Source organism: Spizellomyces punctatus, assembly GCF_000182565.1.
Source record: "Spizellomyces punctatus DAOM BR117 chromosome Unknown supercont1.16, whole genome shotgun sequence".
NCBI lineage: Eukaryota > Fungi > Chytridiomycota > Chytridiomycetes > Spizellomycetales > Spizellomycetaceae > Spizellomyces > Spizellomyces punctatus.
In genome coordinates, this window is record NW_015971552.1 from 220,097 (window position 1) to 247,925 (window position 27,829).

Sequence of the window (27,829 nt, forward strand, 5' to 3'; positions counted from 1 at the left end):
ACAAGAGAAAGGGACCTTCGTCTTCATCCGCTCGGCTCTATCCGTTGGTTTAATCCCTGGTAGTCTCAATAATGTGTAAACCAGGTCAAGCCTTCTTTGGCATCGAACTTATTACTCATCGCAGCACAGCTCGCGATTCACGTCATTCATATACGTTTTACGTACTCCCCAGTGCAGGCATCGATAAGGGACGTATATCACTGTAGCTCTTCCATTTTTCGCTTGTTGATCCGAAAGAGCGCAAGGATAAGCAACTTCAGATCTATCGAAAACTTTCACTAGTGATACCCAAACATGACCGTCCGCATATTCATCACAGGTGCTACCGGCTACATTGGAGGAACAGTCCTCACCTCCCTCCTAGAGGAACACAAGGGCAAATACGAAATCAAAGCACTTGTCCGTGACATGGATCGGGCTCGCAAGCTCTCAGAAGTGGGTGTCGAACCCATTCTCGGTTCATTGGACAATTGGCAAACCCTGTCCAAAGCGGCCAGTGAAGCGGATGTGGTTATTAATGCAGCTGACGTGGATCATCTTGGAGCAGTCAGAGCGCTTGCGGAAGGCCTGTCAAAACGTGGTCCGCTGGCAAATGGACAGCCTCCTATACTCCTACACACGTCTGGAACAGGTGTCCTCCTAGACCACGCTCAAGGTCGCTACGCTTCTCCCAAAGTTTATCGTGATACGGTCATGAAGGACATTCATTCCCTCCCGCCGGAGCAGATGCATCGTACTGTTGATATGGCTGTATTTGATGCCGGACGCTCGGGAAAAGTAACAACGACCATCATTTGTCCACCCCTGATCTATGGGCTTGGGACAGGTCCCTTTAACCGCCATTCACAGCAACTTCCAATGATGATTCTAGCAGCTACTAAGAAGGGAAAGGCTGTCTTCATTGGAAAAGGAGCGAATATTTGGTCTAACGTTCATGGTATGTGGCAAAAGCATCTTTTGACTTTCAAACTAGATAGGCTAACATCCGTCAATTTCCAGTCAAAGATTTAGCGGATGGATATCTACTCCTCTTGGACAAGCTCCTCGACGGAACGGCCCCCGTCAATGACGAAGGTTACTACTTTTGTGAAAATGGTGAACACACTTGGCGCTGGTTAGCGTATGAAATCGCCAGATCCCTCTACACCAGCGCCGAAGTAGGTGACGGACGCCCGCATCCAGTCTCAGATGACGAGGTCGTGGATGTCTTTGGAACCGCGATGGCTTGGCAAGTATTGGGTGGTAATTCCCGCTCTCGGGCTGAAAAGCTGAGAAATTTGGGGTGGTCTCCGAAATGCCATTCGTTGGCGGAGACTGTTGATCCAGAGGTTCGCTCCGTGCTCACGGAGCAAGTAAAAAGAGCTATTGAAAAGTAATTATAAAAATATTGAAACCTCCCGGTTGTCCTAGTTTGATGACAGGTAATTTTGATTAAGGAATGGCATTCGCATACGGAGTGTGACTCGCGCAGATATAGCATCCATGTTAACCATGCATCCAGAGGTTGAACAAAAGACGAAATCAATTTTAGAGAATCACTTATGCCATAACTAATCTGATATAAAGTGCATATCCACCATGGTTCACATGGCGAGATGGCCGAGTTGGTCTAAGGCGTCAGGTTAAGGCCCTGATCTCTCCGGAGGCGTGGGTTCAAATCCCACTCTCGTCACTTCCGAAACACAGCGGTTTATTTTTTCCGGCCCGACACCGACATTAACAACGCAAAACCGACTGTGCACGGCTACCACCAATTCCCCTAGCATAGCAGATGGTATTTTGTCACTTACGCCTCAATACTCAATAGACACTTATGTTACAATCCATTGCCAACGTCTTTTACTATTATAGTTCCTCTTTCAGCTTAAGAATAAGAATGCGCGCTCGCGCGATCGCAATGGAATGGGGAGGAAGGGCTACACACGTCCAGATAGTTCACAAAGGACAATGGCTGTCAAAGCTCGGGAGATACTTCCTCCAGATTCCCTTACTTCACCTCCTGCCAAAGCGGTAATTCACGCACGTTAGAAACGGTCCCCATGCGCGACGGTACCATGAGCGATACCCACCTCCACATTCAACTCCCCAATAAAGAGCGTTCGATCGTTGCTGGCCGAGGCAATTATACTGCCTGTCCAATCCACCTCGTTACAAACACCCTTGTGACCGGGTAACTTGTAGACTATCTTTTGTGTCGCCACGTCCCATACGACTACAGAACGATCACCACTACCGGTGGCAACATAATCTCCGTCCGGGGACCAGCAGGGACGAAGGAGGTTCTTTTCAAAGCCGTGTGGTGCTCCTGTTAAGCCCCGTGCAGTGAGTAACGGGACGCAGTAGAAATGGGTGAAAAATGTCTGTCGTCCTCACCTTCAAATATCTTCTGTAGACGAGTTCCGGTAGGCGCAAAGGGTTTCACATCCCATATGCGAACTAGTATTAGAAGGTAAGTTTCTGGTGTATACAAAAAGTGCGGTGAGTTGGCCCAAACCTGTGTTGTCCATGGCGTTACTGAGCAAATAGTCACCATCCGGACTGATTCGCAAACCAGTGACGGTATCAAAGTGACCTGTTAGTGAATACATGACCTCATCCTTTCGCAAGTCCCATGCCTAGGTAGTATATGTTGCGCAACGAAGTCAGAAACCTTTTACAACAACCTCAAAACGACCAGGATATACTAACCCGAATTTGATTGTCAATCCCACCAGCAAATATCAATCCTGCATCCTGACTGAAAGCCGTTGCCGTTATGGCATATTTGTTCTCGAAGGATTTCACCGCATGCTTCTGACGTGGATCCCACACTTTTGCGGTGCCATCATCGCTTCCACTAACAACCAGTTCCGTGCCCCGGCGTGTCGACGCACATGAATTCACAAAGCCTGTATGTCCGCGTAGTCTCTTGACCCGTTCCCCGATTTCGGTATCCCATATGCACAATGTCTTATCGGTTGAAGCAGAGTAGATATTTCTGCACAGTGAAACAGTTAGTCTCTGTTGTCGATTACGGGCTCCTCCTTTTCCTGCTCCCCACCTTCCATCATGCGACCATTGCACTGATCGGAGACATAGCGGGTTAGTCAAGAATTCCAATGATCGGCAATCCAAAAGATGCTAATACCTTCTAAAACCGCTCCTGTATGTCCCTTTAGTGCCATGTAATTATTGCACTCCCCAAAAGCATTCCACAAGTCTAAGCATCAAGAGTTCAATGAACCAGGTCTCCTCGCTCGACAGCCCGTAACTGAGATACGTACAGATCATTTGGTCAAAGGATCCAGAAGCCAGCTGCCGCCCTGAAGGACTGAATTTACAAGACAACACTTCGCCTTCGTGTCCGGTCAAGAGCATGATTGGCGCTTGCAGATCTGATGTGCGTTTCACCTAGAATGGTGCATTAGTTAGCTGGATTGTCACTTCTTCTGTACATTCTCTGCACAGGTCTGGAGTAGAGTCTACTCCTCCGAACCGCCGTAACATACCGTGCGCATCAACGCCCCCTTTGGTGGTTCGGTAGGTACTACAGCGAGGCTGTTGCCAGCTTCGCTTTTCTGCCTCTTCACCAACGATCCGGCCTGATTTACGCCATCTGCCTTTCTTTTGTCCGACATGATGCGAACGAAGCTGTTGAGTGATATCCACCAGCAGAAGGATTGAGTTCTTGCAGTCTATCGGGGTCTGAGGACTCTGGAATTGGGACCTGTAAGTTTGTAGGGTGAACCACTTCCTTTCAGTCCACATTGGATCCAATTTTAACCAAAAATCAAGAGGATGTATTCTGACCTAATCATGATCACAGCTTATTTCCGACATGCATAATCTGCTACCAGAGGACAGTGCTAGGGAATCCTTTACATTTACCTGCATAGCCGAATCCCTATCGCTATTGGCGTGCACTCCTGCCGGTCTTTCCTCCCGTAGAGGACTTGGATATATCTTCCACTCCCTTTGCAGTACGACCTTTGGGTAAGAGCACCGAATGGATATTGGGGAGGACACCCCCCTGGCTAATTGTAACCTACGATATCACCATTTTTAGAGTAATAACCAAATGATTGCAATCTGGATGCTCCTTACATTGGAAAGAAGTCTGTTTAACTCATCATCGTTACGAATGGCGAGTTGCAAATGACGAGGGATAACGCGAGTCTGCGAGGTTTGTTTTGTAGGCTGTTGGTTCTACAATGCTCACGCACTGTAATGTACCTTTTTGTTATCACGGGCTGCGTTTCCAGCGAGCTCAAGAACCTTGAGGTTGGGTATTGTCAAAGAGACACAAGCAAGTCAGATGAGTGTAATCAACGTTGGTGGAGAAGGTTGCGGTTACCTCAGCTGTAAGGTCTGGTGAAAGGATGAGAAGTTCATAAAACACTTAGCATAAATGTGAATGAAACTTTTACTTACACTCCAGGACTGCTGCGAGATACACAGGGGCACCACTGCCAATACGTGGAGCATAACGACCTTTCTTCAGCAATCGGTTGATGCGACCTATATGAGAGCAAGGAGTCAGTTCTGTTAAATGGTAAGTATTCTTCTTTCTAGAAATCTCACCAACAGGAAATTGAAGTCCAGCTTTCGCAGACCGGCTCGTCATTTTGCCACGCGGAGTGCGGGGCCCCTATAGACTTTGATTAGTATCAGGAGAATCTAATAGCCCATTGACTCTTCTCCAGCATAATATACAGTCTGTGGCCTAGATGTTGGACGAAGTTGTGCGGGTGTTGCCGCCGACGCCAAGTCAATGGTTTCGCTTTCCCTGATCTCGTTCGCAGAAAGTTCCCTTTCTCCCTTCTTATGTGGCATAAGCACACTTTCAATTCCTGTGACGCTCTTCCTACGAGGAGCTTTCAGAGGCGACCCTTGTGCCGTCCTTAGGTCACGTAGCGCTTGAGCGTCTTCCCATGTTGTCACTGGTTCCTCCAATATTTCTACAGCGGTATGTTCCACAACAGCTGTCCCCTCAAACAACTTTTCTCCACTAGGAGAGGTTTCATTGACCGCAGTGATAGCAAACTCTGCCTCTGCTGCAACAGCTATCTGGTCCTACCAGGAGGTAAGAACATCCTTGCTACACCTATGCGTGGTCATACTAACCCTAGGACGACCGCTTTTAGCAAGGAGACTGGCAGCTTCCTTGACAGTCTCGACCATTGTACGCCCTTTCTGCATGGACGGAGTTGACGACATGATTGTATGGTACTGCTCGTTGCAATATAATGTCTGTGTCAAGAGTTTGGAACGACAGGCCGCGTCTGCTTACGAGACAAGTTCCACTCCTCAATTGGGTCATGTGATTCGATCGGTGGGGAGGCTGGCAGGGTTCTGGGCAGGGTTGGCTGAAAGCGCTTGGCGATCACGGTTTTAGCAGAATTGGAGGTCTCGAATGGATGCAAGACAGGGCAACAAACGTTCTAGTTCACCATCTCTGGGGCGCTCAGGCGCTTACAAGCGGATACGCAGTGATAACTACTCAAGCCGAAACGGATCCTCACCTCGCCTCTCTTCCGATACAGCTAGCTGTACGTCGACACACCCAGCAAATTCCTTCTCCGACCGACCTCTGGCAACCTTCCCACTTTATCCCCTAGACCGTTTTCAAACGCGATGTGCACAGTATCAACAACCAACCGAAATCGGATACTTTTCATATAATGAGAAAAGAGAGATGACCCTTCAAAGCGATGCTGAATTGGTAAGACGGATAATTTATCCATGTACGTCTCTGAACCGTTTCCTCTCCAATGGCGAGGTGGCGAGAATGGCCTGGATATAACATTCTTATGGATCTTAGAAGTGGTACTATGAACCTGATCTGAAAGATTGCGATTTATCGGATGGCTTCCCCGATCGCTACATTACACGAGATCCGGTTCCGGAGAGATTAGATGCCTTACTAAAGTGTCTGCAGAATGTCAACGCACTAGCAGAAGAGTCGGGAAAAACGGGGGTTACCCCCAACTTTTGCACATGTATGGCGGTGGTCTGCTCCATCCTTAATTCCGGGAAAATGTCGATCGTATCATCTCACAATGGATTGTCTTGTAGGGCGGGGAATCATGACCAAGATTCTTTGCACACCCTACTCACGAGATGAATGGGAGCTAGGTGTAACCCGCTACAAGGATACAATCTATATGGAGGAACATGAGTCAGACGAAAAACGGCAACATGCCTTCGGTGCTTCCGACCGGGATAAACTCATGAGTTACTGGGGATATAAATTTGAATCTCTCAGTACTATCGATAAGCCTCCTTCAACCCTCACTGGACCTGATGACGAGGCACTGCAAAGACGAAAGGAAGAATGTGTGAACACAAATGTGCAGTATTGCAGCGTGGTGCGGACACGGTTAGGGAACAACATTTTGGTCATGGGGGCGGAAGTGGATTGTCTGGTTGCTGGTGAGTGAGCCGACCTCCATGGCGATCAAGTGGGCATTCCAATGACTTCCCCAATGCAGATGCAAAGCCTACCAGTAATCCTCAAAGCGCGTATGCAGAACTAAAAACAAATCGTATCATCTCCAATGAACGGCAGCAGAAATCGTTTGAGCGGTAGGTCTTGACCGGGCCAATTTACACGTCGTTAAATACAGATCGGTGCTTTCGTAGTAACGCTCTTCCACCACAGACACAAGCTTCTCAAAATTTGGGCGCAATCCTTCCTTCCTGGTATACCTCGAATCATTATTGGCTACCGAACGGACTCAGGTCACATCCAACATATCCAGCACCTCAAAACCATGGACATACCCCGCATGGTTCGCGGCACGCAGCCCAATATATGGGACGCAACCGTGTGTATCAATTTTGCAAATGGGCTTTTAGAGTTCTTAAAGGGTGTTGTGGTGGAGGATGACCCAGATGTGGTTTACACTGTTCGATTTGGGAAGCCTTTTGGGGAAGTCAGGGTGTTGAGGAGAGAAAAGGGGAAGGTGGGACTGGAGGGAGTATTTGTACCGGACTGGTATCGAACGTAGCGTAGCTTGGGTGCCGTTTTGGTGCAGTTCTGGTAGGTTGTGCAGAGTTGACCTCAGTGCGAAGATAGTGCTTGGGACATATCTACCCAACAGTCTAGAATGCTGCAGATTTCTACGATCTATTAATCTCAAAGGGCGTACATAACCCTACTCTCTGGATGGCAATGTTCAGTGTGAGCGTTCTCTGGATGTTCTGGGATGAGCCTGCACCATCGCCTCACTTTCCATCGGTTCGGTCCTTTGGATAATTCAACTGGATGTGCCATTCGCCCTGGTACAGTTCCAAATGCATTCGTTAATGAGATTTAATTGCAACCTATATACATTGCACAAATGCATGCTGTGTATACCGCTACTCAAGCGCTTGATGCACCACCCGTGATTATATGATGCGTCGGCAGCTCAAGACCACAAGGTACACTACTCCAAAAATGCATCCGCAAAACCAGGAAATCCAACAAAAACCTCCTCCTTCCAAAATCCCATATCAGCCATAAGGTGAGCCAACCCGCCGATTCCATCGAACAAGCCATACTTTTGCGCCGGTGACGCGCTTCTATCAGACGTCAGTTGCGGTGCATAGGTGGTGTCCCAGTTTATGGCGACATTGGCGAAACACTGGGCCCTTTGCCAATATGCAATGTCGTTGGTTAGGCGGTACAGGGTAAGAAAGAGGTAAGCGTTGCCTGATATGCCGTGACAGAGGCCTATGATGATCGATGGTAAGACACTATGCAAAGGTGGTTGCGGTCATCGGTGAGCTTTTGTACATACCAACGCCCTTCCGGATGAGCCCTCGCTTCCAAACAAGATCGGCGGCTTCTTTGGCGGCCGTTAGGTATTCTTCCTTTTTGAATACCTCATACCCCCGGCACAAGCACAATGCTACACCTGTATGACAGTATCGGCATTGCGTCAGCTGCAGTAAAAATATAACGCCAAGAAACAGCCATGAGGCCTACCCGGAGCGCCATGACAAAACTGCACAGATTCTTTTTCCTCAAACAACTGGGAAGCATTTGTCCTGGTGTCGTCGATCCTCAGCATGTAGTTTCCATTTGCCAACTTGCGACGCTGCAGATATTTCAGCGCTCGCTCCACAGGTGTAACTTTGGCACGTTCCTCCTCTCCCGCAGGTTCTAAACGGGGCATATCATCAGATTTGGCTTCATTGACGGCCTCGAGCAATGATGATGGAACGCTCAGTACGGACGTCAATGCACCCGCCATCCCATGAGCAGCACCGACATAGCGTTCCATATACCACAGCCATATAAATGGGGATCTCGTCTGACCAAAGTCCATCTTATAACCCCTTCGATCTGACGGCCCATAAAACTGACGCTGAGCGCCTTCGGCTCCGTCATTAAGAACGGTGCTCAATATTGCTTCCACAAGATCGTTTGGGATTGTCTCATGAGCGTTGGTCAGGTATCGTCGCACATAGAGTAGCCCGTAGAGGTAGCCTGGTCGGCCATAGGAGAAGTCTTGAGGGCAGTTGGCAGACAGGGCCATGTGCTTCATGGAAACCAACTGCTCAAGGCAAAATGCTGATCGCTCGCTATTGCCGGTATGATGGTAAACTACATAATAGACATAAATGCTTGAACGGAACTAAGAATCCACATGATGTCGCGTACTCAGTGCCCCAGTTGCCCAGACTCCCGCCTGGCTCCTCAAATATCCGACATCGTGGCACACACTTTTAGCGTCCTTTAACTGACGAAGGAAGCTGTTACAATTCGCGATAGCTGTGTCCATGTACTGTTCAGCTAATTTCAATGCTGACAGCCCGTGGATCTGACATGCTGGATCACACTCGTGGATCTTTAAAAACAGTCGGGCCAATCCAGAATAGCCTGAGGAGCAACCAATGTTCTTAGTCTTATCGCTATCTGCACATTATTGAGCCAACCAGTCACTTACCGCTATACACGTCCCAAGGTGCTTGATGGTCGGTTGGTTTACAGTTGGCAACAATCTTTTCACACAAATTCACAGTCTCTCTCTTCAGCGCCGTCAGAACGTCAGGTGTAGCATCAGGATGGAGAGCTGGTGGCATATTCATGGCCTCGGAATCGCTAGAACCAGCTTGCGTTGTGACAGAGGCAACATACGGATTCGGAAAATATTGCTTTTGGGGAAGGGGCAAGGCGTCTGGGTCGCCCAAGGGTTCGTCGGTTTCCATGCTGTCTAGCAGTTTTTCGGTGGGTGCATCCGCAGCGCTCATCTCGACTTGTCCTTCACTTGAACCCTCCGCTAAAGTGGACTCCATTACTTCCATGAGCGCTCACTGATCTGTAGATCGTCGTCGCGCTAGAATGAATAGATTGGAGCCAAAAACAAAAAGTGGTTCATCACCGTTCAACGACTGGATGGAATGCTGCTTAGCCTGGGTACACGTGGCTAAGCACACCTTCTATCCGCCACCAACCAACCCATATCCTTGTTCATCTCCTTTTGTTTGCTAAAATGACCCATGGAGTGTTAGTCCAGACGGAGATAAACCTTTGGGGGATGAACGGTTCAACTGTTTTTTGCACAGCTTCTTTTCCTACGACAGGAGTCCAAGGGGACGGACATTTGCAGGGGCACATTGACGCTGTGGATGGATATTTTCCATATATGGTTACATTGTTACAGAAATGGTAATATGATGGCATCACTCGGCAACATCAAAAATCTTGCCCTTTCTTTGAACACTTTTTGTATTGCGCTGTTTGGCTTTGGGTGAACTTGGTTGAACACATTACCACCTCATATATTGCTTTTCCTTCCCGCCCCCCTTCAGCTTCCTTTTAGTTTTTCTGCATTTTTTGTCTTATTGGCCTCATTGGCACCTAGCTTTTTGTTTATTCGTCCTCGGCGTATCTCACCATTTGTCTCGAAGAGCATCCCGCTTCTCCCACGTCAATAGACACGTCCAACCATGAAGGGCACAGCTTGCCTTTCACCAAAGGAGCTCCCAATCTAAAAGCAAGACGCAACACGATGCTATCCATTCTGAATCCTCATGATCACTACAATTCGCTCCTCTCCTTCCTGCCGTTCTCGCGGTCAGAAACACAGGCCGATACGTCCGGTCAATGCATTGCTTCTTCCAAAGAAGTCTTTTCGTTCCGGGCCTATCTGGAAAGTCTAGCGTCGGTAGCTGTAGTCACAGTGCGCGCATATGCACACTATGCCGCGAAATTTGTACCACACGAATGGGCTGAGACCGTGGAGGGTGTACTGCCCGCAGAAGTTGCGAGACTTTTGAAAGGACTACTCTCCGAGGACCCTAATGGAAGCATCAAGGTCGAGAGTATATCCTTTGATGAGGAGAATGCCGTCAAGCAAAGTCTAGACGCCACCAGTGCATCCAATGTAGTGGAAATACCCGATTCTGTGACAGAAGCTGCGCGAAGGCTGGACCACAATGATCTTGATGCTGAACCTCCACCTTGTCCGGCTAGTAGCCATACTGTAGAACAACAGAAATCATCTGCGATTCCTCATGTCCAACCTTCCCCATGCAAAAAGCCAACGATCCCTCGGTTTTATACCCGCTCGAGACCGTGTATGAAAGCCAAGTTGCAGTCGTTAATGGACACATTGCAGCCAACGTTTATGACTCCAGATGGAAAGCTGGAGAAAGCGCTTTCCGAACGGGAATTCCTTCCGGTAACCGAAGGGTGCGGGCTTCCAAGATACCTCAATGCTAGAATGTTTCAGAGGATGCAATGTCATCCCCCGTCTGTGACCTCGGTGGATGCGTTGGAACATGAGAAGGGACTTGCAGCTATTGCTTGGTCGGACTTTACGAGGTTTGTGGGAAATTGTGACGGGGTCATATGGTGGTTCCTTTAATAAGTGCGATCTGAATTGTAGGAACTGGAGAAAACTTTACACAAAGTACGACGGTAATATCGATTCCCTCACTTTTGACCTCTTGTTACCGACTGGTCAGGGCCGCGCGTACCTTGTGCCTGCTGATTTTGAGGTCGTCGTTCGAGGTAAGGTCAACAGCCTGGACATATAGGCAGCCAGTCTGGCTTGCTCAATTTAATGCATGGCCACTACATTCTAGAAATCATCGCCGCGCACCCATCGTTCGATTTCCTCCGCTCCTCACCGATATTTCAGGATCGCTACGGTGAGTCGGTTACCGTGAAAATCATATGTTCCTCTCAACCGCTAATGCATGTTAATCATCCAGTTGAGACTGTTATTGCCCGCATCTTTTATATCAAACCCACACCAGCGAAGCATCGTATGACACTTCGCGAATACCGCAAAATCAAATTTTTGGATATGCTAAGAGGAGTTGAAAATGCGGATACGTGCCTTGGTCTCTCCATGCCTCCGCCGTTCTCCTATAAAGATTTTTACGTTGTTTACTGCCGGTTCTGGGAGCTGGATACTGACCGAGATATGGTATGTTGATGCTTTCAGGGGATTTGGGGAATGATTATAGTGTCGTTAACTTTTTGGATTTCATGTAGCTGCTAACCTCCGCTGACTTGGAACGCTACAGTCAAGGAGCGTTGACTCGCCTTGCCTGTCGAAGAGCGGTGGATTTGTATGGCACGCGGGTGGTTGTCCATGATCCGGAAGAAGGCATACCTGATGCGAATGTGCGAAAGGGCAACAATGAGGAAAGCTATCTCGTGGAAGAGAAAGCCTTCACGTTCACGGATTTTGTCAGTGAGTATAGGGCATCTTCTAGCGTGTTTGCGTCCGAATAGCTTCTCACGTTGACGGTTTTCTAGCATTTCTTCTGGCCGTTGAGGATAAAACGACACACGCTGCCATTGAATACTGGTTTCATGTTTTGGACTTGGACCAAGACGGATGCTTATCCCTTCTGGAACTGGAAACTATGTGGGCATGGCAAAAGAATCGATTGCTCGACTTTGAGGCCTACAACCTAGTCGACTTCTTCAGCGTCTTGTATGTGTCACCTACTTTACGAGTTTTTACCTCGTCAATACCGTATGCTAACCCGTCCTATAGAATGGACAGCCTCCATGGGAAAGCCAGTTCTGCTCCAATAATCACCCTTTCGGATTTAAAACGAGCACCCCACGCCGCCGACATGGTTTTTAACTTGCTGTTTGATGCGCGGAAGAGGGAGGAATGGGTCCGACGAACATGTGATGCTGGCTATCGAATGGCTGACGAGGTGTGGCTTGATATTGGGAAGGGCGAAACGATATGGTGGGAGTATGGTACAAGTGAGCGAGATGGGGCTACAAAAATCCGCCTCGAGTGAGTTTTGAGTTCTCTTTGCTCGGTCACATTTGTGGGGCCAGTTTCTCATCGTTATTATGTTTTTCAGGGGCTGGCCAAAATTTGTCGAAGTGGCCTATCGCGAACTATTAGGTGCCGAAACTACCGATGAAGAGGAAGATGATACATCGTCCGTCTCGTCTTTTGCGAGCGATCGGTGGGTTGGCGGGGACGAGTGAAATAAAAAACTAGTTTTGCCACAATTTTAAGGACGTGTTTGGGTAGAGTGGGGGAATTTCAACAAGGCGTTTGTTTTAGTCAACTTTAGCGTTTTCAGTGTAGTGTATTATAGTACAGTAGTCAGAAACAGTCTTTCTTTTAAAATTCTATACTCTCGTTTTGATCTTTGCTGTTTGGTTTATTGTTTGCGTGCAAATGTGTGGGATGGGATGCTGGCAGATATGTAAATGATACCAAAACTTCACTGTACAATCCCCAGACTTTCCAAAGGCTTGCATTGCCGCACGAGAAATTACCAATATCCATATATCCTAATAACGATGAAATTCAACAACCGCTCACAACTCGTCCCTCTTCTTCCTCTTTATTACTACTGGTTCCGAAATACATAGCTCGGTGCCTTCTTGCGGCGGACACATTCCGGGATTCCATTCTTCGATACGTGTCCAGGGTGTTATATTGCTTGCCAGGGCCTGTTGACAAAAGAATTGGCAATTTTAACAATCCGTTTTTGAACAAAAAACGTACAAAAGCATTACAAAAGCATACGTACAATATCTTGACACGTCTCGCCAGCATGAGCAGTATATATCTTGCAAGGTAAAACATTCGAGGTCGTCGACGCCGCTTGTTGGGCCTCACCATACACAAACTGTTTAGCGCCAACAGGCCACTCTGGCACCGGCGTCCCCATCCCATCATAACACTGAACCACCAAACTCCCAAACTCACTCGTCCTGACGCCACCGTCCGTCCACTGAGCCTCTCCAGCCCAGGCTCCTTGCCAAATCCCAAACCACACTTGAGAGGGCGTATCGGGGAACCAATTTTCACCTGAATTCAGTAGCCGGGATTTGGCATCTTCGGCACCTCGAGAAATGTACCGAACAACACGACCATCCACAAGCCAGGTAACACTCTCTGGTTTCCAATCCAGTTCGTACAAGTGGGTCTCAGAGATGGGAGATGAGAGAGGGATAGAGGTTCCATGTGTGAATTCCTGACGACCTTTATAAAAAATGTTTGTGAAGAGTGTCAAGGGTTTTTTACCGATGAGTTCTATATCGAGTTCGTCGGATGTGTCTGAGAGGGTTGTTAGGGAGGTGCATATGCCTTGGGCGGGGGAAGCTGTGATGTTTATGCTGATGCGGCCGTAGAGGATGTATCGGGTGTGTGCGGCGCGGGTGAGGGGCGTGGAGGGTGGGGCGTGCAAGTCGAGGGCGGCACCGGTAGGTGTGAAACGGATTCCTTTGGCGTTGCTTTGGGCTATAAAGTGGTGGATGGAGGGGTTGAGAGGGGTGGGGAAATGGGTGCTGGGTGGGGCGGTTAGGAGCCATGTTGCTGGGTCGTTGGCTGGGTATGTCCCTGAGACGCAGTTGCCGGTGATGTTGGGGATGATTGTGAGGGTGGATGCGAGCGGGAGGAGGAGGAGGGTTAGGAGAGGAGTGTAGGGTCGCATCGTTCTTTGTTATTGGTTCGTTGCAAACACGAAGGATGAAGGATGCAGCCGATTACGAAAGCATCGGAAACGCGAAGCGAGACATTGCGAGCCCTGCCTAAAAACGATCGACAAGGACATCCTATTGCTAGTCAATTCTACATACACAAACTTGTTATTTTTACACATCACAAATTATAGTTTTATCCCCAAGTAAAATGCAATTTCTATGGCAGCCAACAAACACTTTTAATTACAGCTGGACGGTAGATACAGGCTGCAAGACAACTAATGGAACGCATCCATGTTGTTTCGTAGCCAAGTTTTCACCTAGAGACAAAAAAGCAACTTTAGTATCAAGGTTATAAACAAGTTTTTTAGTACCGTAGCTTACCAACAGCCCATCCAGCATCTTGCCCAGCACCCTGAATCTGCACCGCCTGACCGACTCTAACCAACAATTCATCCGGATTTGCGGGTGTGTAATCCACTTTTGCAATGTACAGTCCTGGTGCGACGCCGTCTCCGGGTGCGGGTGAAGCTGGGGGACCCGGGTACATGCCAGCGGGTACAGCTGGGACCACAATGGTTGAAACGGGTGTACCCTGTGGGAGACTCATGTGATTCGACATGGATATGATGGAATCGCGAAAGTCGTGTGCGGTTGTGGCGGGTACGGTTGTCAACAAGCTCGTCGTTGGACCGAATGGTGACAGTGGTTGTTGTTGTGGTTGTAGTTGTGAAAGGCGGTGCTGTAGGTACGCTTGTTGTTGTCGTTGTTGTTGTTGTTGAATCGCAAGTGGGAGGGGACTCGTCGACCTCCCAACAGGAACAGAAATAACATCATGAAAGTTTGGCTCATCTTTTGAAAGCACTGGAACATGAGTCATGTCTTTTGATTTTTTATGACGATACCGTCCGAACACATAGACACCCGCAAAGGACGCTGCCAAGAGTGCTACACCCCCCACGACCGATACAGCAATCCCCCAAGTGGGGAACGACGATGACGACGACTCGGATGCGGAGGTGGGAAGAGGTGTACCGGGTACAGATGGGGCAGCCTTGACTTTGACAATCGTACCCGAAGCACATTGGATGTTCAATACCTTGACGTGAGCCAATACGATCCACGTCTCGACATTGGGAAGTGTCCAGTCTGAGAATTCATAGTTTGTTTCTGGGTACCCCTGCCTGGAGCGCGCTGCGGTGAAGACCATATCGGCGGGTCGGACTCCGGTCATATTTCTAAAAGCCCACGGTTCACATGCTGGATCCACATCTTGCCGACATGCATGGAATTGGACATGAGGGATGCAACTACGAAAAGACAAAAGAGGTGTCACAATCGCCATGGGTTCTACACGGTGCAAGAAAAAAATACATACCAGTTTGTCTCATCGGACCCTTTGTCGGGGCAGGCGGTCGTGCCATTCAACGGAAGGCGGTTCCAGCACAATGTTTGAAAATCCGTTGAATTGGGCATAGGGGTCATGAGAGCCAAGTTGTTGGGGTACGTATTAAAGATTGGGTCCAGATGGACTTGGATGGCGGGTGGTGGTGAAAGGGGCTGCTCGGCGGTGATAGTGGGAGGGAGGTTCAAAAGGTTGACAGTGATCCCCTTGACGTCGATCGCTTCGCCTGGAAGCGTCCAGTTTTTTGGCTATAAAACATGATGGGTATCAACACAGGGCGTATCACTATTTTGTAAAAAGTGCCAGAAAACCATACGGCAGTATAACATCTTGTTGTACTATCACCCAAGGCCCATGGGGGAAGTAACTGTTGAGCTACAGTTGGGGTGGTAGGAAGGAGGAGAGTGCCGCACACGGCGAGTGCCAGCGTCGTGTACGGGTGCATAGTGATGGAATGTTGATAAAAAACAGTTTCGAACGAAGACTGTCAGCTAGTTCTAATAAAGCTCACCCCCAAAGAGGCCATGTGAAATGAACAAGAAATCTGGATAAAAAAAACAACGTCCATTTCGGTTGCGTTTTGCGCCCTCCGTTTATAAAGACAAAAGTGTGCTTGCTCAGCCGTGAAGTTGGTGTCGAAAATCAACACAAAATCTCCCCTCAGTCGGTCATTTGGACCTACACAGCCTTCCATCTGCTTGTGGCCCATTTTCACTCAATCTGCACCTTTTCTGAAACAACGAAACCCATTTGAAAGTCATCAGCTGGGCTTGCCTTTCTATTTACTAAAAGTGTCATACGCACATCTCACACTAGCGCAATGGAGTGATCGGAAAAGCACGTGACTGCATAGCCACATGAATATCGCATAATATGCATTCTGCCCCTTTGCCACAGCTGGTTCAACACGAGTGTTTGGGGGGTAGAGTGTTTGGGGGGTTAGGCCTACCAGTCACGTAGGGGTTTGGGGATATCGGGAGACATGCGTAAGAACAAGTTTCATACAGTTCTTGAGCATGTTGTAATCAGACCAAAGATGCTGTATTCAGCCTGTATTCAGGAGTTAGGGTTAGGGTTTCTATCATCAAAATGTGCCTGTGTGAATACGAATCAATGATAAACCTCTTGAACAACGCACCCGATCTTGCTGTCCGTCGCATGGCCGCTTTGACTGCGGGCTGGGATGGTGCCGATGTCCACTGATATTGCAAGGTTGCTGTAGAGTGTGGACTTGAGGGGTTTCTTGTTGTGAGATATGCGCTCAAGCCACGTGACAAGGCATGAGGATAAGGTTTGATGGTAGCTGGCGGGGGAGGAATGGTAGTGCCCTGATAGGCAATGTGTGTAGGGCATTTCCTCGTTTACAAGATCCATATGATCTATCCTACCATGAAATGACATATTTCATTCCCTGTATAAAAGAACAGACGGTCTGAACTTTTTCACCAAAAAGGTCGAAAAGACCCCGCATCCCCAACTGTCAATCAAAAAAAAGTGCTACATAAAAAGAAAAGCACACACAAACAAACATACATATACACACACACACACAAGAGTTTCGTCCCAAATAGAAACACACCCTTATCTGTTCATGTCGTTTAAAAGTCACGGTCCCAGAAGAGTACAAGGTTTAAAAAATCCAGTAATGTCCGAACGGCGAAACGCGCAGTATATTTGGAACACTTGCCAAAACACACAACCATCATCTCTCTCTCTTAAACAATTCATTATGGCGAGATTCACCCGCCACGCCCGCACAGCCTTTTTCCTGTGCGCATCATTCCTATTCCTATCGTCCATACGATCTTTTTTCAATGGACGTACACCCGTCACTCCTGCACCCCAAGATCCAAAACCGGATATCAAGCAGAATGTTGCGACAACAGTGGATTGTAAAGAGACGAGACGGGTAGAGTATCGTGTTTTGGAGGGGAAGGGGTACCCGTTTCCATTGTTTCTTGCTACGGGACGACAGGATGGGGATCAAGACAAGATGAATGTTGTTAGAGAGGTACTTGTTTCTCAACATCTAGTGGTTTCCCCAACAATGTTTATGAACATGTCTCAAATACAAACAATAGATGATGATACACGCATGGGACAATTACTTCCACCTATCCCCAAACTACGACGAACTCCGCCCATCCTCTAAACACGGACACAACTGGTACCACCCCTACAACCTCCTCAGCACACCCGTAGACGCCCTAGATACACTCTATATAATGGGTCTAGACTCCCGATACGAACAAGCAAAGAAAATGGTTATAGAGGGACTGAGAGTGGATATACCTGCTGTTGTGAATGTGTTTGAGACGACGATTAGGGTTTTGGGTGGGTTGTTGGCGGCTTGGGAATTGGATGGGGATCAGAGGTTGTTGGATCGGGCGGTTCAGTTGGGGGATAGGTTGGTAATGGCTTTTGAGACGCCTACGGGGTTACCTGCAGGTCATTTTAATTTGTCGAGGTGAGTTCACCATTGTTTTGTTATGGAATTTTCTTGGAGTGGGCTTTTTAATGTAGAAGTAGTGGTCAACCAGGGGGCCATATGGGCGCTTATGTCAATCTTGCCGAGATTGGGACACTTCAATTGGAATTCCAGTATTTGAGTGATGTCACTGGGAATCCCATTTACGCCCAAAAGGTGTGTAATCGCCTTTATTTTATTTTTTTTTTTTTTGGTATGCAAACATGACGTTTTCCCATTAGGCCCTCCATGTTTATGATGTTCTCCATGATGCCGGGCGTCCCATGAAAGGACTGTACCCAATCGACTGGAGCACGTCATCCATACGTGATCGAAAAGGTATAGTCACATAATGTGCCTTATGATTGTAACAATGTATCTTGACAACGATATAAAGAACCAGCAGGCGAAGCCTATGGAATCGGAGCAGCCTCAGACTCGTTTTACGAGTATCTTTTAAAATTATGGATATCGACTGGGGATGAAAAGTATCGAGAGTGGTATGATGAAGCGGCCGAGGTACTGAAAATACCAATAATGTTCAATGTCGACGTAGGTGTACTAAGTTGAATTTCACATGTTAGGCAATTTCGAGCCATTTGGCTACAACGTCTCAAGAAGGTCGATACACATACATACCCAATGCCCGACTTTACGACTCTGGATTCCAAAAAGAGTCTACATTCCATCACCTTGTACGTTACGCATCATCTCAAAACCTCCCATCCATCACTCAACCACATTCTTGTAGACGTGTTTTGCAGGCGGCATGTTTTCAACGGGGGCATTAACCCGTCGTCGGGGTCCATGGATTGATTTACTACGATTGGGAGAACGGGTCACGCGGACGTGTTATGAGAGTTATAATCGGACGGCTACGGGGTTGGGACCTGAGAGTATGCATGGAGCTGATTTGGGGGGATCAGATTCGAGGTATTTGTTACGGTACGTTGGAATATCCCATTTTTGTTTTATGTATTTTGCAAGGTAGAAATATTAATGTGTTTTTTTTTAATTATTATGTAGACCAGAAACAGTTGAATCCATATTTTATCTCTGGCGATACACCCATGACCCCATCTACCGCCAAATGGGCTGGCAAATCATCCAATCCTTGAACACGTATACCCGAACACCGACGGGTTTTATCGGGTTATCCACAGTAAGCAGTAATTCCCCCCAACCCGACGACCTACAACAAAGTTTCTTTTTAGCCGAGACCCTCAAGTATTTGTTTTTATTGTTTTGTGAGGATGATGTTGTGCCTTTGGAGGGGTTTGTGTTTAATACTGAGGCCCATGCGCTGAGTGTTCGGGGGTGGGGACGGCGAAAGGGGTTTGTGAGGGGGAGTGGGGAGGTAGCTACAAGGGAGGTTGATAAAGAAAAGGGAATAGATGAAAAGGTGAAAGGGGGATTTGAGATGCGGGATGCGGAAGCGGGTAAAGATGATACAAAAGTTGAGGATGAGATAAAGGAAAAGGTTGGTGATCGGGTTGTGAGGGATCGGGGGGTTTAGAGATAGATATGTACGCTTTTTATGTAGCTGTTTTTTTTTTTTTTACAAAAATGGGAAATATATTCGTTTGATACGAGTTGTATAAAATAGAGTACGAGATTTGGTTTTTTAAACATCTAGCTCATATTCATAGTTCTGTATTTTTTATCCCAAACCCCCGACAATACAACAAAAAAATCTAGAAAAAAACTTGCCAGCAATACAACAAACAAAAAAACTATATACACACTTTAAAAGCAATGCCCATGTACCCGATATTAAAAAGAGAAAACTTGTTAGAGAGAGATGAGGGGACTTGTGTGTAATCTAGAGGGGGATTTTCTAGGATTTACTAAAGACGGGTATCATTTGCACGACACCCAATTCCGCTAAACACACAAAAAAAAAAGCATTAAAACCCCCCTTTCACAACATAAACTCGAATGATTCAATTTACCTTTAGCAATCGCCAATTCCGCTTCCAACCCCGCAATCCGCTCAGTAGCCATCCGCTGTTCCTCCAACCGTAATTTCCGTTCTCTTTCAAGAGCCAACTCCATATCCCGTCGTTCCGTCTCGGTGCTACTCCCACTCTTATCAGAATGATGCGAAGTTCTTCGTGAATCGTCATTTAATCTTGACGCGGATTGGACAAACATGTCGTTGGAGAGTTCGAGCATGCGGATAGAGTCTCGTAGGGATTTGACTGTGTTTCGGAGGGATTTGGATTCGGTTATGAGTTGGGTTATTTGGGTGCGTTGGGAGGTGATTGTTTCGGTCATTTCTTGGTACGTTTTGGAGGATTCAAAAGTGGGTGTTGAGAGCTGGGAGGTTAGGTTTGTGTGGGTGGATTGGAGGGTGCGGTATTCGAGACGGAGAGAGGCGAGGGTGGATTTTAGGGCCTTGTTTTCGGATATGAGGTCGTCCACCTATGTCTTATTTTTAGTAGGGTGCGGATTACAGATAAAAAGAGGTTTTTAGTACCATTTCCTGGGAAGTACTCGTTCTCCGCATCTTTTCCACTACATCCAATTTATCTTCTTGAGACCGGACAACACTTTCCAATTCCTCTTTTTGACGCCGTACATTCTCCAATTCGGTAAAGACCGCACCAAATTCCTGGACACTCGTTCCTCCCGATTGCTCAAACTCTGAAATCTGAGAGACAACAAACGGGTCTCGACTGGTTTTGAGTTGACCGATGAGGAGGGTGAGTTGGCGGATTTTTTCGTCGCGTTCGTCGATTTCGCGGATATGTCTTTTTAGGAATTCCTTGTCGCTGATATGGCGGGTCATGCGTTTGTTCGGGCCGGCCGAGGTGGGGAGGAGACCGTCTTCCATCATGACAGAGGAGCGATGGGACTAAAAACCGTGGAATATAAGCAAATTAAGATTGTTGTGTGTGATATTTAGAAACGTGACGTACAGGATCACTCACCCCTGCTTCAACGGGTGCACTCCAATCTAGCAATTGTTTGGACGTTATGGTTTTTGATGTGAGAATGAGGTTTGTGAGGTGATCGATACGTTCCTTGAGTGCCGTGCGGACCTAAAAGAAAATATTACACCATAAGCATCACAAAGAATAATGCAACACTCGTGCTGGAAACTTACAATTTGCCCTTCATGCAACTGCTCCTCATACTTTCGTTTCTCCGTATCAATCTGAGAAACAGATTGCTGCTGCTGCCGCTCCTTTTCCAACAACAAATTCGTTTCCGTCAACTTTTGTTTCAAATCCTCAATTTCTTCTCGGTATTTCTGTATCAAGGCCTTTTCGTCCATAATACGGTTCGCAGAGGCTTTGATTGTGACTTTTTTGACCCGAGCAGCGAATTTGAGGGTGTTTACGGTTTCTTCGCTGTTGGCAGAGGCGGGGGATATAGTGCAAATGACTGAGATGCGGGCGTTACCGGCCAGGGAGGATTGGAGGATGCGGGTCAATTTCGAGTCTCGGTATGGTATGTGGAGTCTAACAAGACATGTGTCAGCAACATTGTCGTTCCAATGCAATAATAAGCACCACTCACCCAGTATTCTTTTCATCCGTCAATTTCGAAATAACTGTCCCAAGCGTCAACAATGACTTGTTAATGTACGCCCCCTCCTTTCTTCGATCTGTATCCGACGTGGCCTTTTCGGATCCCGCCAAATCAATCAAATTCTACAAAAAACCATAAATAGGTGAGACGGAGAATGTTGACAGAACGCTTTCTGGAAACGTACCAATTGTGAAATCGTCACAGCGCCCTTTGCACGGCCCGACCCCGTCCGGCGGGGTGTTCCAGGTGAGGCTTGGCTCCGCTCTCGACTTTCAATCACCTATCACATTCATTAGCAAAACCAAAACATCACATAATAAAATAATCGCATGATGATATACCATTTGGAATATGGTATGAGATCGACTACTATGCTCATTATAATCGGTTGCACCAAAATGTCGATTTTCTTCCCCCTTTTTGATGATTCTCATGACCTGTTTGGGAGAGGTGACGATTTCTTCTTTGAGTGGGGAGACAAAGACGCCGCGCTAGAGAGAGGGTTGAATCACATTTAGCTTAAGCCCTGCTAGCTCGCTCTACGCCTATTTCCAAAGTGCTTACCTTGCGATCTTCGTGGATGCGTAGATCGCCTTGGTCGGGGGCCAAGAGGTCTCGAATTGTTTCGTTGCTTTTTTGATAAACGGTTAACACAAAAGGTGGAAAAAGACCATTATCCTACAAAAGACTCACTAAATCTCCATATAAGAAACCCGTAACAAGTACTCTCGGTCTCCACTTTGCTAAAAACCAAAGACATTACTCGATACGCCCCACTCTGAACAACTCCAAACGTGGGAAAACACATACCTCCCGAATATACCCAAAAATATCGTCCACGGCTTGGGGTATCACACCGGGCTGCTCATCCACACCCATCATACTATACGTTTTTCCAGACGCTGTTTGTCCGTAGGCAAAGACGGTGCCATTGATGCCTTCCATGGAGGCACGGACAACAGCCCGTGCAGAGCCTTCATAGAGTTCTTTATTGTCGCTTCCAGTCTGAACGGCATCTACAAAGATTAATAGTTATAAAATGACCCTTCCACATGCAAATGACCAACAAAAAAAAAAAAAAACAACAAACCAAAAAAATAATCGACAACCGCCTTCCGATTCCGCTCTGCGAATTCCTCAGAAAGCCCAACCCGTCCCAAACTCGGTTCCACCTGCCACACCGTTCCCCCATTCACAGCCTCCTCACTCGCCGTCAAAGGCCTCACACGGACTGTAACATGACATGCATCCTTTCCCGTCTTTTTCTCGGATCGAGTGGGTGTGGGTATGGATGGGGGTTTGGGTGGTGGGGTTGGGAGTGTGGATGCGACGGGGGAGGTGGGTGACGGGGAGGGAGTCGGGAGACCGGACATTGAGCGGGTTGGGAGGGAGGATGTTGGGGGTTTGATGGAGGATGGAGAGGGAAGGGAAGGTTGAGAAGAGGATCGTTTAATGGGTTCTGGGTCGAATTCGGTCGTTGCTGTTGCTGTTGTTGATGGTGTTGTTGTTGTTGTGGGAGGAGTTGCGGTTCCTGCGCCGACAAAGCGACCCAAGCCGCGCAAGCCGGCAAACATGGCTAGTGGTGCGCCACGAATGCACTATTCGAAAATAAAAAACGGGACGAACAAAAAACTAGAGTGGAACGTAATTGCAGTTCAAAAAGCTCTAAAGTCCAAAACAGAATCTCTCTCTCTCTCCCTCCCTTTACTCGCGCATATGTTCCCAAAATGCTACTAGCACAAGTCTCCAAAACCGACTACGTGGGGGGGGACCCAAGAACAAAAAGTAGGTGACTAAACGCGTCTCTCTCTCTCCGACTCTATGCAAAACAATAGCCCCCCTCCTCTCCAACTTGTTGTTGTTGTTGTTTCAAAGGCTGCTGGGTGAGGGGGAATTGAAACAACCGACACTATAAAACTCAGCTGCTTTCCTTGCAGTTCTCTCTCTCTCTCTCTCTCTCTCTCATAGAGCATAACATGCGAGTAAAAGGGAATAAAACACATACACAAGGAAACGCCTTCAAAATGCAACGCTCTACAAAAAATGATTTTGTACAGTCAATAAAGCACACACACACACACACACACACATAAAAAAAATCATCTGTAGCCCCAGCATTGTATTTGTCAAAACAAGAATCTCTTGCAAATGCCGTTCCGATAATCACGGAAAAGTTTTTGACTAGAAAAGATTCTCACAGTTGGGGAACTTGCAGTCTGGGATCTCTGATCACACACACACACACACACAACACCCTTGTTCATTGAGAGTGTGTGCACATGATGATATGTCCATGGATCGTTCATGTTTTGCAAATTCCAACCAACCCCTACTAAAAGTATCTTTTTACAATTGCAACCCTTGTTGGCATTGGCTTTCCTGTCGTTGAAGAAACGTGTGCAGGATCAACAGTTTTTCCCCAATCTCCCCGCTCCAAATAACAAGAAAAAAAAAGCAAGCAACTGTCGTGTTTAAAAAAAAATTAAAAAAAAATATAAACCTTTTGCAAAAAAACGACAAAACATAAAACTCGATACTCTTTCTAGTCTACCCATGCCATCCGCCTTGAAACAGTACATCCTGCAGAGGCGAAATCTCTCCCAAACCCCTTTGTCCATCGTCGACTTCAGCCACGATATTGCCAACACCATACTCTTCCTCATCCTCATCACCCTCTGCATCCTCTTCAATGTCGGGACCAGGCGGTAACGATCGTGTCGCTTCTTGTAATTGTTGTTGTTGTTGTTGTTGTTGTTGTTTGTCAGACAAGCTCGCAGCGACATCCTCGGGATGCGTAAACGTCTTTTTATGGTACCGCAATCCAGCAGCGGTAGAGTACTGCTTTGAGCATTTCGGACAAGGATAGAAATCGGGCTTGACTCGCGCAACGCGCACAGGTGGTTGGCGAGGAATGTGCGACATTTTGTGAAAGTGACGGAGATGGTACCGCAGCCCTGCTCCCGTTCCATACGTTTTGGGACAATCCGGGACAAAGCAGCGGTACACGCGCGGCTGCGTCGGTACATTCCCATTTTGATGAGATTGTCGCGAGGGAGGCACGGGGGACGTGGGGATGGAGGGTGCAGGCGACGACCAAGTGCTCGAAGGAGTGACGGTGCCGGACGGAAGTCCATAGTCAATGTGGGGCGACGACGACGAGGACGGATGGTCCGCAGCAGCAGAGTGCCCATCGTCATACGCCATAGGATCCTCATATTTGAGCGAATACGTTTCGGAAGCGGCGGTGCTGCAGTCTGATGGGGAGGTGGGGGGAGCCAGAGGGGGCGGGATGCGCGAGTGATGCAGCTCGCCGCCGCTGGTAGGAGCGGAAAAGGGGGGAGTGGGGAGCGAGGACTGGACAGTGGGGGCTTTGGGGGACCATTGCTGCTGCGGAGTAATGTGAGTTTGATGAGAGGGGGGATGATAGTCTATATCGGCAGGCACAGAAGAATGCTGAGAGTGATAGCTGCTTGCCGAGAGAATGTCTTCAAAGGTGGAAAAGACGGGAGTGGGGAGGGACGGCAGACCAGTGCCGGTTGGGGAAGGGTGGAACATGGAGACATTTGATTGATGCTGTTGATGATTGTTATTGTTGTAATGCTGCTGTTGTTGATGATGATGCAGTTGTGGATGCTGAAAATGTGGGTCTGTGACGAGGTTGGGAAGCGAGACGTGGGCCGACATTTGCATTGGCATGTGGCCGGCCATTTGAATGTGGGGAAGGGCATACCCGTTCCAAGGCATGTGCGATGGCACGACAAAGCCGTGTTGTTGTTGCTGTGGTAGCTGTGGTTGTTGTTGCTGATGTGGTTGCTGTGTCAAATGATGCTGATGATGAACGGGAGAAGACGGAACGGGATACTGAGGCGATAGGTGGTCAGATGGCGAGTAAGGGTAGGCAGAACGGGGCATGGAGAGCATGGGATCCGACTGACTGCGCTGAACGGGATGACCGTGTTGGCGATGGCGAGTGTACTGGTCCATTGTCATGTGTATGCCGCAGCAGACCACCACGGATGCTCCACCGTCAAAAGTAGTAGGGAGTGCTGGTGGTGGTAATTTCCTTGTCGTCGTCGTCGTCGTTGTCGTCGTTGTTGTTCCAGCAATAGTTGTAATGGGAGTGGGCGTTGATTGCTGACTGCCATTTGCAAACCCCAACAACAACAATGAGCATCTACTATGAACAATAATGTCCCCAAAATACAATAAAAATAAAAGTAAAAGAAATACTCACAGTGAGCCCATGGGATAATAACAAAATGTAAGAGAGAGTGTGTGTGTGGGAAAAAAAATAAAAATAAAAGAGAAAGCGCGCGCGCAAACAACCAAGAAAAAAAAAAGGAGGAGAGCCAGGAAGCAAGCAAGGAAGGAAGGAAGGAGAGAGACAAGAAGAAGAAGAAGAACAAGAGAGAAGAGAGAAGAAGAAAGAAAAAGAGAGAGAGAGCGTGGGAAAGTACTCCCTTTTCACTACAAAAGAAAGACACTACATCTACACTCATCATGTCTATATATAGTATAATTATATTATGTGGCGTTATTCCCTACTATATATAGAAATGTGTAATGCATTCCAATGAATATAGAGAGCCGATAGAATATGAATTGATTGGTGGCATTTCCATCGATGAATGACCATGGAGTTGAAATGGACATGGGAATAAGAGAGAGAGAGTAATTGGAGAGAGAGGGATGGACCATTTAGAGTGAGAAAAGAGAGAGTGAGAAAAGAGAGAGAGAGATCTCTAATAAAAGTGAATAGTTATTAGTTGTTATTAGTCTCTCTCTCTCTCTCTCTTGCTATTAGTCACTTTCATAGCACACAAACTGCATTTCTCTCTTATTCTTGCGAGTCTCGAATGGAGGGGGTCTTTTTTACACAGAGAAAAGGGGACTCTTTTAGCAGTCGATTGCTACCCTTGTATTCTCTCTCTCTCTCTCTTTCCCTTAAAAGAACCTTATGACCGTGCCACATGAACAGTGCCACTCTCATTATGACTATTTGGTTTATATGGGATCTTACACACATTCACCCGCTGTCTATGCCACTTGCACACATTCAACCGCTTTCCTTCCTTCCATAGGGATGCATTGAACAAAAGGCAAGGAGGAGAGAGGGAGAGAAAACTGCTCTTTCACACACGGTCCATAACAAACAGGCAGAGTTTTTAAAGCAAATGGACATGCACTCTTCCTCCTCCTCCTCATCGTCTTCCTCCTCATCGGCAACGGCCTTGACACCCACGCGTCGGCAAATGGGTGTTCTCCGCATTGACACAGACAGTCAACAACGCTCAGGTCGCTCAACATTCTCTCCTATTGAACAAGTATCAAGCGCACTCACCATGGACGACACGGAACGCAGAGATCCACTCGCCTTTTTAGACACGCTCCAATCCTACCTCATTTCTCCCATCCCACGCTCCCAAAAACACTGCACAGAATCCGCTCTTCTCGTCAAAACATGGATAGACTCTCTTTCCTCTATTGACCACCACCACCAGCAACAGCAACAAACCTCTCCAGCATGGTCTAGTAGAATGAGCGGATCGAGCACAGGCAGTCCAACTCAACAGTCAAACCTCCTAGATCTCCTCGACGCGAAAATTGCCGAACTCAATGCCGACATTGAAACCTTTCATATTCCCCGCTCGGCCTCTGTCTCATCCTCCTTATCCTCGCATTCCTCGTGTTCGTCTTTATCATCTTCGCGTCTCGAATCGATTCCTGAGCACCCTCAACGAGACATTCAGAAACTGAAAGAGTTGGATCGCTTGAATAGGCGGGATGGCAGAAAACCCCTCCTTGCTTGAAATAGTGCCCATTTTTTTTGACGAGCAAACATTGATATACACGCACACACACACGCACACACACACGCACGAGTCCCTCACAATCACCGCCATTCATCTCGCCATTCTTGAACCAAAATAGACCTCTTGTTGATGATGATCATATCCACTCGTTTCTCTTGTACATTGTTTTTCTTGTTCTATTTAAAGAAAAAACCTCTTATCTCTTGTCTAGTTTTATAGTCTAGTGTGTTGTTTTTGCTAGCATTGGATGTAGTCAACTTTTTTCCCATACACACACACACAAGTTACTATTATATCCTTAATAGAGATGCCACTTTTGCAGACTTGCGTCAAATTCTTTTCCTTTGAAAATGGAGGATTAATGTCCATGTAGGGAAGCAGTCAAGACACTGACACTGGCTATTACCGGCAAAATGCCAACCAAAATTCATCCAATATAAAACCCTATATACACGAACGCAAATCTACAACTCATGTTCTGTATCCCATATGAAAGCAAGATACATAAGCAACCGGGGGGCATCAACCTACAACAACCTCTCACCTCATCCTATACACACAATCCTACACATACAATTAGCAAGCGCATTACACAACGTCGTCTACCATCTCATATCACCCTCCCTACAACATCATCATTTGATACCTCTTTCCAAATTCAACCACCTTGTCACTCACAAACACACTCTTCCCCCCAAACGCCTTGACACGTAACCCCT

General features: G+C 47.4%; 12 protein-coding genes and 1 non-coding gene across 14 annotated transcripts; 6 read left to right on the forward strand and 7 right to left on the reverse strand.

Moving 5' to 3' along the window:
• The first annotated feature begins 21 nt into the window (after positions 1–21).
• On the forward strand, positions 22–1,541 carry SPPG_07508 (uncharacterized protein). Its single transcript, XM_016755672.1, has 2 exons — positions 22–937; positions 1,000–1,541. Exons 1-2 carry the CDS (start codon positions 295–297, stop codon positions 1,374–1,376), a joined length of 1,020 nt encoding a protein of 339 aa, XP_016605155.1. The 5' UTR covers positions 22–294; the 3' UTR covers positions 1,377–1,541.
• Positions 1,542–1,589: 48 nt separating this feature from the next.
• Positions 1,590–1,672, forward strand: SPPG_10179. Its single transcript has one exon. It is a non-coding gene; the product is annotated as a tRNA-Leu (tRNA).
• An 82-nt stretch (positions 1,673–1,754) lies between these two features.
• Positions 1,755–3,685, reverse strand: SPPG_07509 (uncharacterized protein). The gene is made up of 9 exons (XM_016755673.1): positions 3,489–3,685; positions 3,264–3,390; positions 3,128–3,199; positions 3,041–3,062; positions 2,689–2,977; positions 2,495–2,615; positions 2,374–2,436; positions 2,070–2,305; positions 1,755–1,999 (listed from the first exon to the last, which is right to left on the reverse strand). The coding sequence occupies exons 1-9, from the start codon at positions 3,615–3,617 to the stop codon at positions 1,988–1,990; spliced, it is 1,071 nt and encodes a 356-aa protein (XP_016605156.1). The 5' UTR covers positions 3,618–3,685; the 3' UTR covers positions 1,755–1,987.
• An 89-nt stretch (positions 3,686–3,774) lies between these two features.
• Positions 3,775–5,223, reverse strand: SPPG_07510 (histone H2A). The gene is made up of 7 exons (XM_016755674.1): positions 5,104–5,223; positions 4,561–4,627; positions 4,411–4,497; positions 4,334–4,347; positions 4,213–4,254; positions 4,084–4,155; positions 3,775–4,024 (listed from the first exon to the last, which is right to left on the reverse strand). The coding sequence occupies exons 1-7, from the start codon at positions 5,194–5,196 to the stop codon at positions 3,890–3,892; spliced, it is 510 nt and encodes a 169-aa protein (XP_016605157.1). The 5' UTR covers positions 5,197–5,223; the 3' UTR covers positions 3,775–3,889.
• Positions 5,224–5,353: 130 nt separating this feature from the next.
• Positions 5,354–7,305, forward strand: SPPG_07511 (decapping nuclease). The gene is made up of 5 exons (XM_016755675.1): positions 5,354–5,701; positions 5,801–5,978; positions 6,055–6,411; positions 6,471–6,564; positions 6,641–7,305. Exons 1-5 carry the CDS (start codon positions 5,393–5,395, stop codon positions 6,987–6,989), a joined length of 1,287 nt encoding a protein of 428 aa, XP_016605158.1. The 5' UTR covers positions 5,354–5,392; the 3' UTR covers positions 6,990–7,305.
• SPPG_07512 (uncharacterized protein) lies at positions 7,252–9,486 on the reverse strand. The gene is made up of 5 exons (XM_016755676.1): positions 8,916–9,486; positions 8,630–8,848; positions 7,952–8,572; positions 7,764–7,880; positions 7,252–7,696 (listed from the first exon to the last, which is right to left on the reverse strand). The coding sequence occupies exons 1-5, from the start codon at positions 9,271–9,273 to the stop codon at positions 7,410–7,412; spliced, it is 1,602 nt and encodes a 533-aa protein (XP_016605159.1). The 5' UTR covers positions 9,274–9,486; the 3' UTR covers positions 7,252–7,409.
• Positions 9,487–9,704: 218 nt separating this feature from the next.
• SPPG_07513 (uncharacterized protein) lies at positions 9,705–12,603 on the forward strand. Its single transcript, XM_016755677.1, has 8 exons — positions 9,705–10,795; positions 10,860–10,984; positions 11,059–11,124; positions 11,188–11,405; positions 11,474–11,675; positions 11,741–11,921; positions 11,985–12,239; positions 12,310–12,603. Exons 1-8 carry the CDS (start codon positions 9,981–9,983, stop codon positions 12,437–12,439), a joined length of 1,992 nt encoding a protein of 663 aa, XP_016605160.1. The 5' UTR covers positions 9,705–9,980; the 3' UTR covers positions 12,440–12,603.
• Positions 12,520–13,899, reverse strand: SPPG_07514 (uncharacterized protein; the record flags this gene model as incomplete). Its single annotated transcript, XM_016755678.1, has 2 exons — positions 12,520–12,913; positions 12,994–13,899. 2 exons carry the CDS (start codon positions 13,897–13,899, stop codon positions 12,779–12,781), a joined length of 1,041 nt encoding a protein of 346 aa, XP_016605161.1. The 3' UTR covers positions 12,520–12,778.
• Positions 13,900–13,990: 91 nt separating this feature from the next.
• On the reverse strand, positions 13,991–16,502 carry SPPG_07515. 2 transcript variants are annotated; one of them, XM_016755679.1, is made up of 5 exons: positions 16,432–16,502; positions 15,610–16,343; positions 15,267–15,541; positions 14,273–15,198; positions 13,991–14,208 (listed from the first exon to the last, which is right to left on the reverse strand). In XM_016755679.1, exons 2-5 carry the CDS (start codon positions 15,736–15,738, stop codon positions 14,132–14,134), a joined length of 1,407 nt encoding a protein of 468 aa, XP_016605162.1. In that variant the 5' UTR covers positions 15,739–16,343; positions 16,432–16,502; the 3' UTR covers positions 13,991–14,131. The 2 variants fall into 2 exon arrangements, with proteins under 2 accessions (XP_016605162.1, XP_016605163.1); XM_016755680.1 differs by having other exon boundaries at positions 16,416–16,502.
• A 361-nt stretch (positions 16,503–16,863) lies between these two features.
• On the forward strand, positions 16,864–19,367 carry SPPG_07516 (uncharacterized protein). Its single transcript, XM_016755681.1, has 8 exons — positions 16,864–17,304; positions 17,375–17,760; positions 17,823–17,937; positions 18,003–18,099; positions 18,158–18,279; positions 18,345–18,455; positions 18,512–18,705; positions 18,787–19,367. The coding sequence occupies exons 1-8, from the start codon at positions 16,885–16,887 to the stop codon at positions 19,274–19,276; spliced, it is 1,935 nt and encodes a 644-aa protein (XP_016605164.1). The 5' UTR covers positions 16,864–16,884; the 3' UTR covers positions 19,277–19,367.
• SPPG_07517 (uncharacterized protein) lies at positions 19,328–23,502 on the reverse strand. Its single transcript, XM_016755682.1, has 12 exons — positions 22,388–23,502; positions 22,108–22,313; positions 21,991–22,040; positions 21,862–21,928; positions 21,639–21,788; positions 21,482–21,577; positions 21,286–21,419; positions 20,870–21,227; positions 20,694–20,804; positions 20,240–20,617; positions 19,713–20,184; positions 19,328–19,644 (listed from the first exon to the last, which is right to left on the reverse strand). The coding sequence occupies exons 1-12, from the start codon at positions 22,869–22,871 to the stop codon at positions 19,598–19,600; spliced, it is 2,553 nt and encodes an 850-aa protein (XP_016605165.1). The 5' UTR covers positions 22,872–23,502; the 3' UTR covers positions 19,328–19,597.
• Positions 23,503–23,695: 193 nt separating this feature from the next.
• SPPG_07518 (uncharacterized protein) lies at positions 23,696–25,714 on the reverse strand. The gene has a single exon (XM_016755683.1). It carries the CDS (start codon positions 25,285–25,287, stop codon positions 23,845–23,847), a length of 1,443 nt encoding a protein of 480 aa, XP_016605166.1. The 5' UTR covers positions 25,288–25,714; the 3' UTR covers positions 23,696–23,844.
• Positions 25,715–25,968: 254 nt separating this feature from the next.
• On the forward strand, positions 25,969–27,433 carry SPPG_07519 (uncharacterized protein). Its single transcript, XM_016755684.1, has one exon. It carries the CDS (start codon positions 26,472–26,474, stop codon positions 27,105–27,107), a length of 636 nt encoding a protein of 211 aa, XP_016605167.1. The 5' UTR covers positions 25,969–26,471; the 3' UTR covers positions 27,108–27,433.
• Positions 27,434–27,829: the final 396 nt, after the last annotated feature.

Excerpts from the sequence above, each read along its gene's own strand:
- SPPG_07508 (XM_016755672.1), top strand. The coding sequence starts at position 295 with ATGACCGTCCGCATATTCATCACAGGTGCTACCGGCTACATTGGAGGA. Across the intron at positions 938-999 it reads TATTTGGTCTAACGTTCATG|TCAAAGATTTAGCGGATGGA; the intron begins GTATGTGGCAAA and ends GTCAATTTCCAG.
- SPPG_07509 (XM_016755673.1), bottom strand. The coding sequence starts at position 3,617 with ATGTCGGACAAAAGAAAGGCAGATGGCGTAAATCAGGCCGGATCGTTG. Across the intron at positions 2,616-2,688 it reads GGATTGACAATCAAATTCGG|GCATGGGACTTGCGAAAGGA; the intron begins GTTAGTATATCC and ends TATACTACCTAG. Across the intron at positions 2,306-2,373 it reads TCTACAGAAGATATTTGAAG|GAGCACCACACGGCTTTGAA; the intron begins GTGAGGACGACA and ends GGGGCTTAACAG.
- SPPG_07510 (XM_016755674.1), bottom strand. The coding sequence starts at position 5,196 with ATGTCGTCAACTCCGTCCATGCAGAAAGGGCGTACAATGGTCGAGACT. Across the intron at positions 4,628-5,103 it reads CTAAAAGCGGTCGTCCTAGG|GGGCCCCGCACTCCGCGTGG; the intron begins GTTAGTATGACC and ends CAAAGTCTATAG. Across the intron at positions 4,498-4,560 it reads TGGACTTCAATTTCCTGTTG|GTCGCATCAACCGATTGCTG; the intron begins GTGAGATTTCTA and ends GCTCTCATATAG.
- SPPG_07511 (XM_016755675.1), top strand. The coding sequence starts at position 5,393 with ATGGATGCAAGACAGGGCAACAAACGTTCTAGTTCACCATCTCTGGGG. Across the intron at positions 5,702-5,800 it reads TTCAAAGCGATGCTGAATTG|AAGTGGTACTATGAACCTGA; the intron begins GTAAGACGGATA and ends TATGGATCTTAG. Across the intron at positions 6,565-6,640 it reads CAGCAGAAATCGTTTGAGCG|ACACAAGCTTCTCAAAATTT; the intron begins GTAGGTCTTGAC and ends CTTCCACCACAG.
- SPPG_07512 (XM_016755676.1), bottom strand. The coding sequence starts at position 9,273 with ATGGAAGTAATGGAGTCCACTTTAGCGGAGGGTTCAAGTGAAGGACAA. Across the intron at positions 8,573-8,629 it reads CTGGGCAACTGGGGCACTGA|TTTACCATCATACCGGCAAT; the intron begins GTACGCGACATC and ends TCTATTATGTAG. Across the intron at positions 7,697-7,763 it reads GCTCATCCGGAAGGGCGTTG|GCCTCTGTCACGGCATATCA; the intron begins GTATGTACAAAA and ends CGATCATCATAG.
- SPPG_07513 (XM_016755677.1), top strand. The coding sequence starts at position 9,981 with ATGCTATCCATTCTGAATCCTCATGATCACTACAATTCGCTCCTCTCC. Across the intron at positions 11,125-11,187 it reads GATATTTCAGGATCGCTACG|TTGAGACTGTTATTGCCCGC; the intron begins GTGAGTCGGTTA and ends TTAATCATCCAG. Across the intron at positions 11,676-11,740 it reads CACGTTCACGGATTTTGTCA|CATTTCTTCTGGCCGTTGAG; the intron begins GTGAGTATAGGG and ends ACGGTTTTCTAG.
- SPPG_07515 (XM_016755679.1), bottom strand. The coding sequence starts at position 15,738 with ATGCACCCGTACACGACGCTGGCACTCGCCGTGTGCGGCACTCTCCTC. Across the intron at positions 15,542-15,609 it reads CAACAAGATGTTATACTGCC|CCAAAAAACTGGACGCTTCC; the intron begins GTATGGTTTTCT and ends CATGTTTTATAG. Across the intron at positions 15,199-15,266 it reads GGGTCCGATGAGACAAACTG|TTGCATCCCTCATGTCCAAT; the intron begins GTATGTATTTTT and ends GTCTTTTCGTAG.
- SPPG_07516 (XM_016755681.1), top strand. The coding sequence starts at position 16,885 with ATGTCGTTTAAAAGTCACGGTCCCAGAAGAGTACAAGGTTTAAAAAAT. Across the intron at positions 17,305-17,374 it reads AGATGAATGTTGTTAGAGAG|ATGATGATACACGCATGGGA; the intron begins GTACTTGTTTCT and ends TACAAACAATAG. Across the intron at positions 17,938-18,002 it reads ATCCCATTTACGCCCAAAAG|GCCCTCCATGTTTATGATGT; the intron begins GTGTGTAATCGC and ends TTTTCCCATTAG.
- SPPG_07517 (XM_016755682.1), bottom strand. The coding sequence starts at position 22,871 with ATGTTTGCCGGCTTGCGCGGCTTGGGTCGCTTTGTCGGCGCAGGAACC. Across the intron at positions 22,041-22,107 it reads TTTTTGGGTATATTCGGGAG|CAAAGTGGAGACCGAGAGTA; the intron begins GTATGTGTTTTC and ends TTTGGTTTTTAG. Across the intron at positions 20,618-20,693 it reads GTGCACCCGTTGAAGCAGGG|TCCCATCGCTCCTCTGTCAT; the intron begins GTGAGTGATCCT and ends CACGGTTTTTAG.
- SPPG_07518 (XM_016755683.1), bottom strand. The coding sequence starts at position 25,287 with ATGACAATGGACCAGTACACTCGCCATCGCCAACACGGTCATCCCGTT.
- SPPG_07519 (XM_016755684.1), top strand. The coding sequence starts at position 26,472 with ATGGACATGCACTCTTCCTCCTCCTCCTCATCGTCTTCCTCCTCATCG.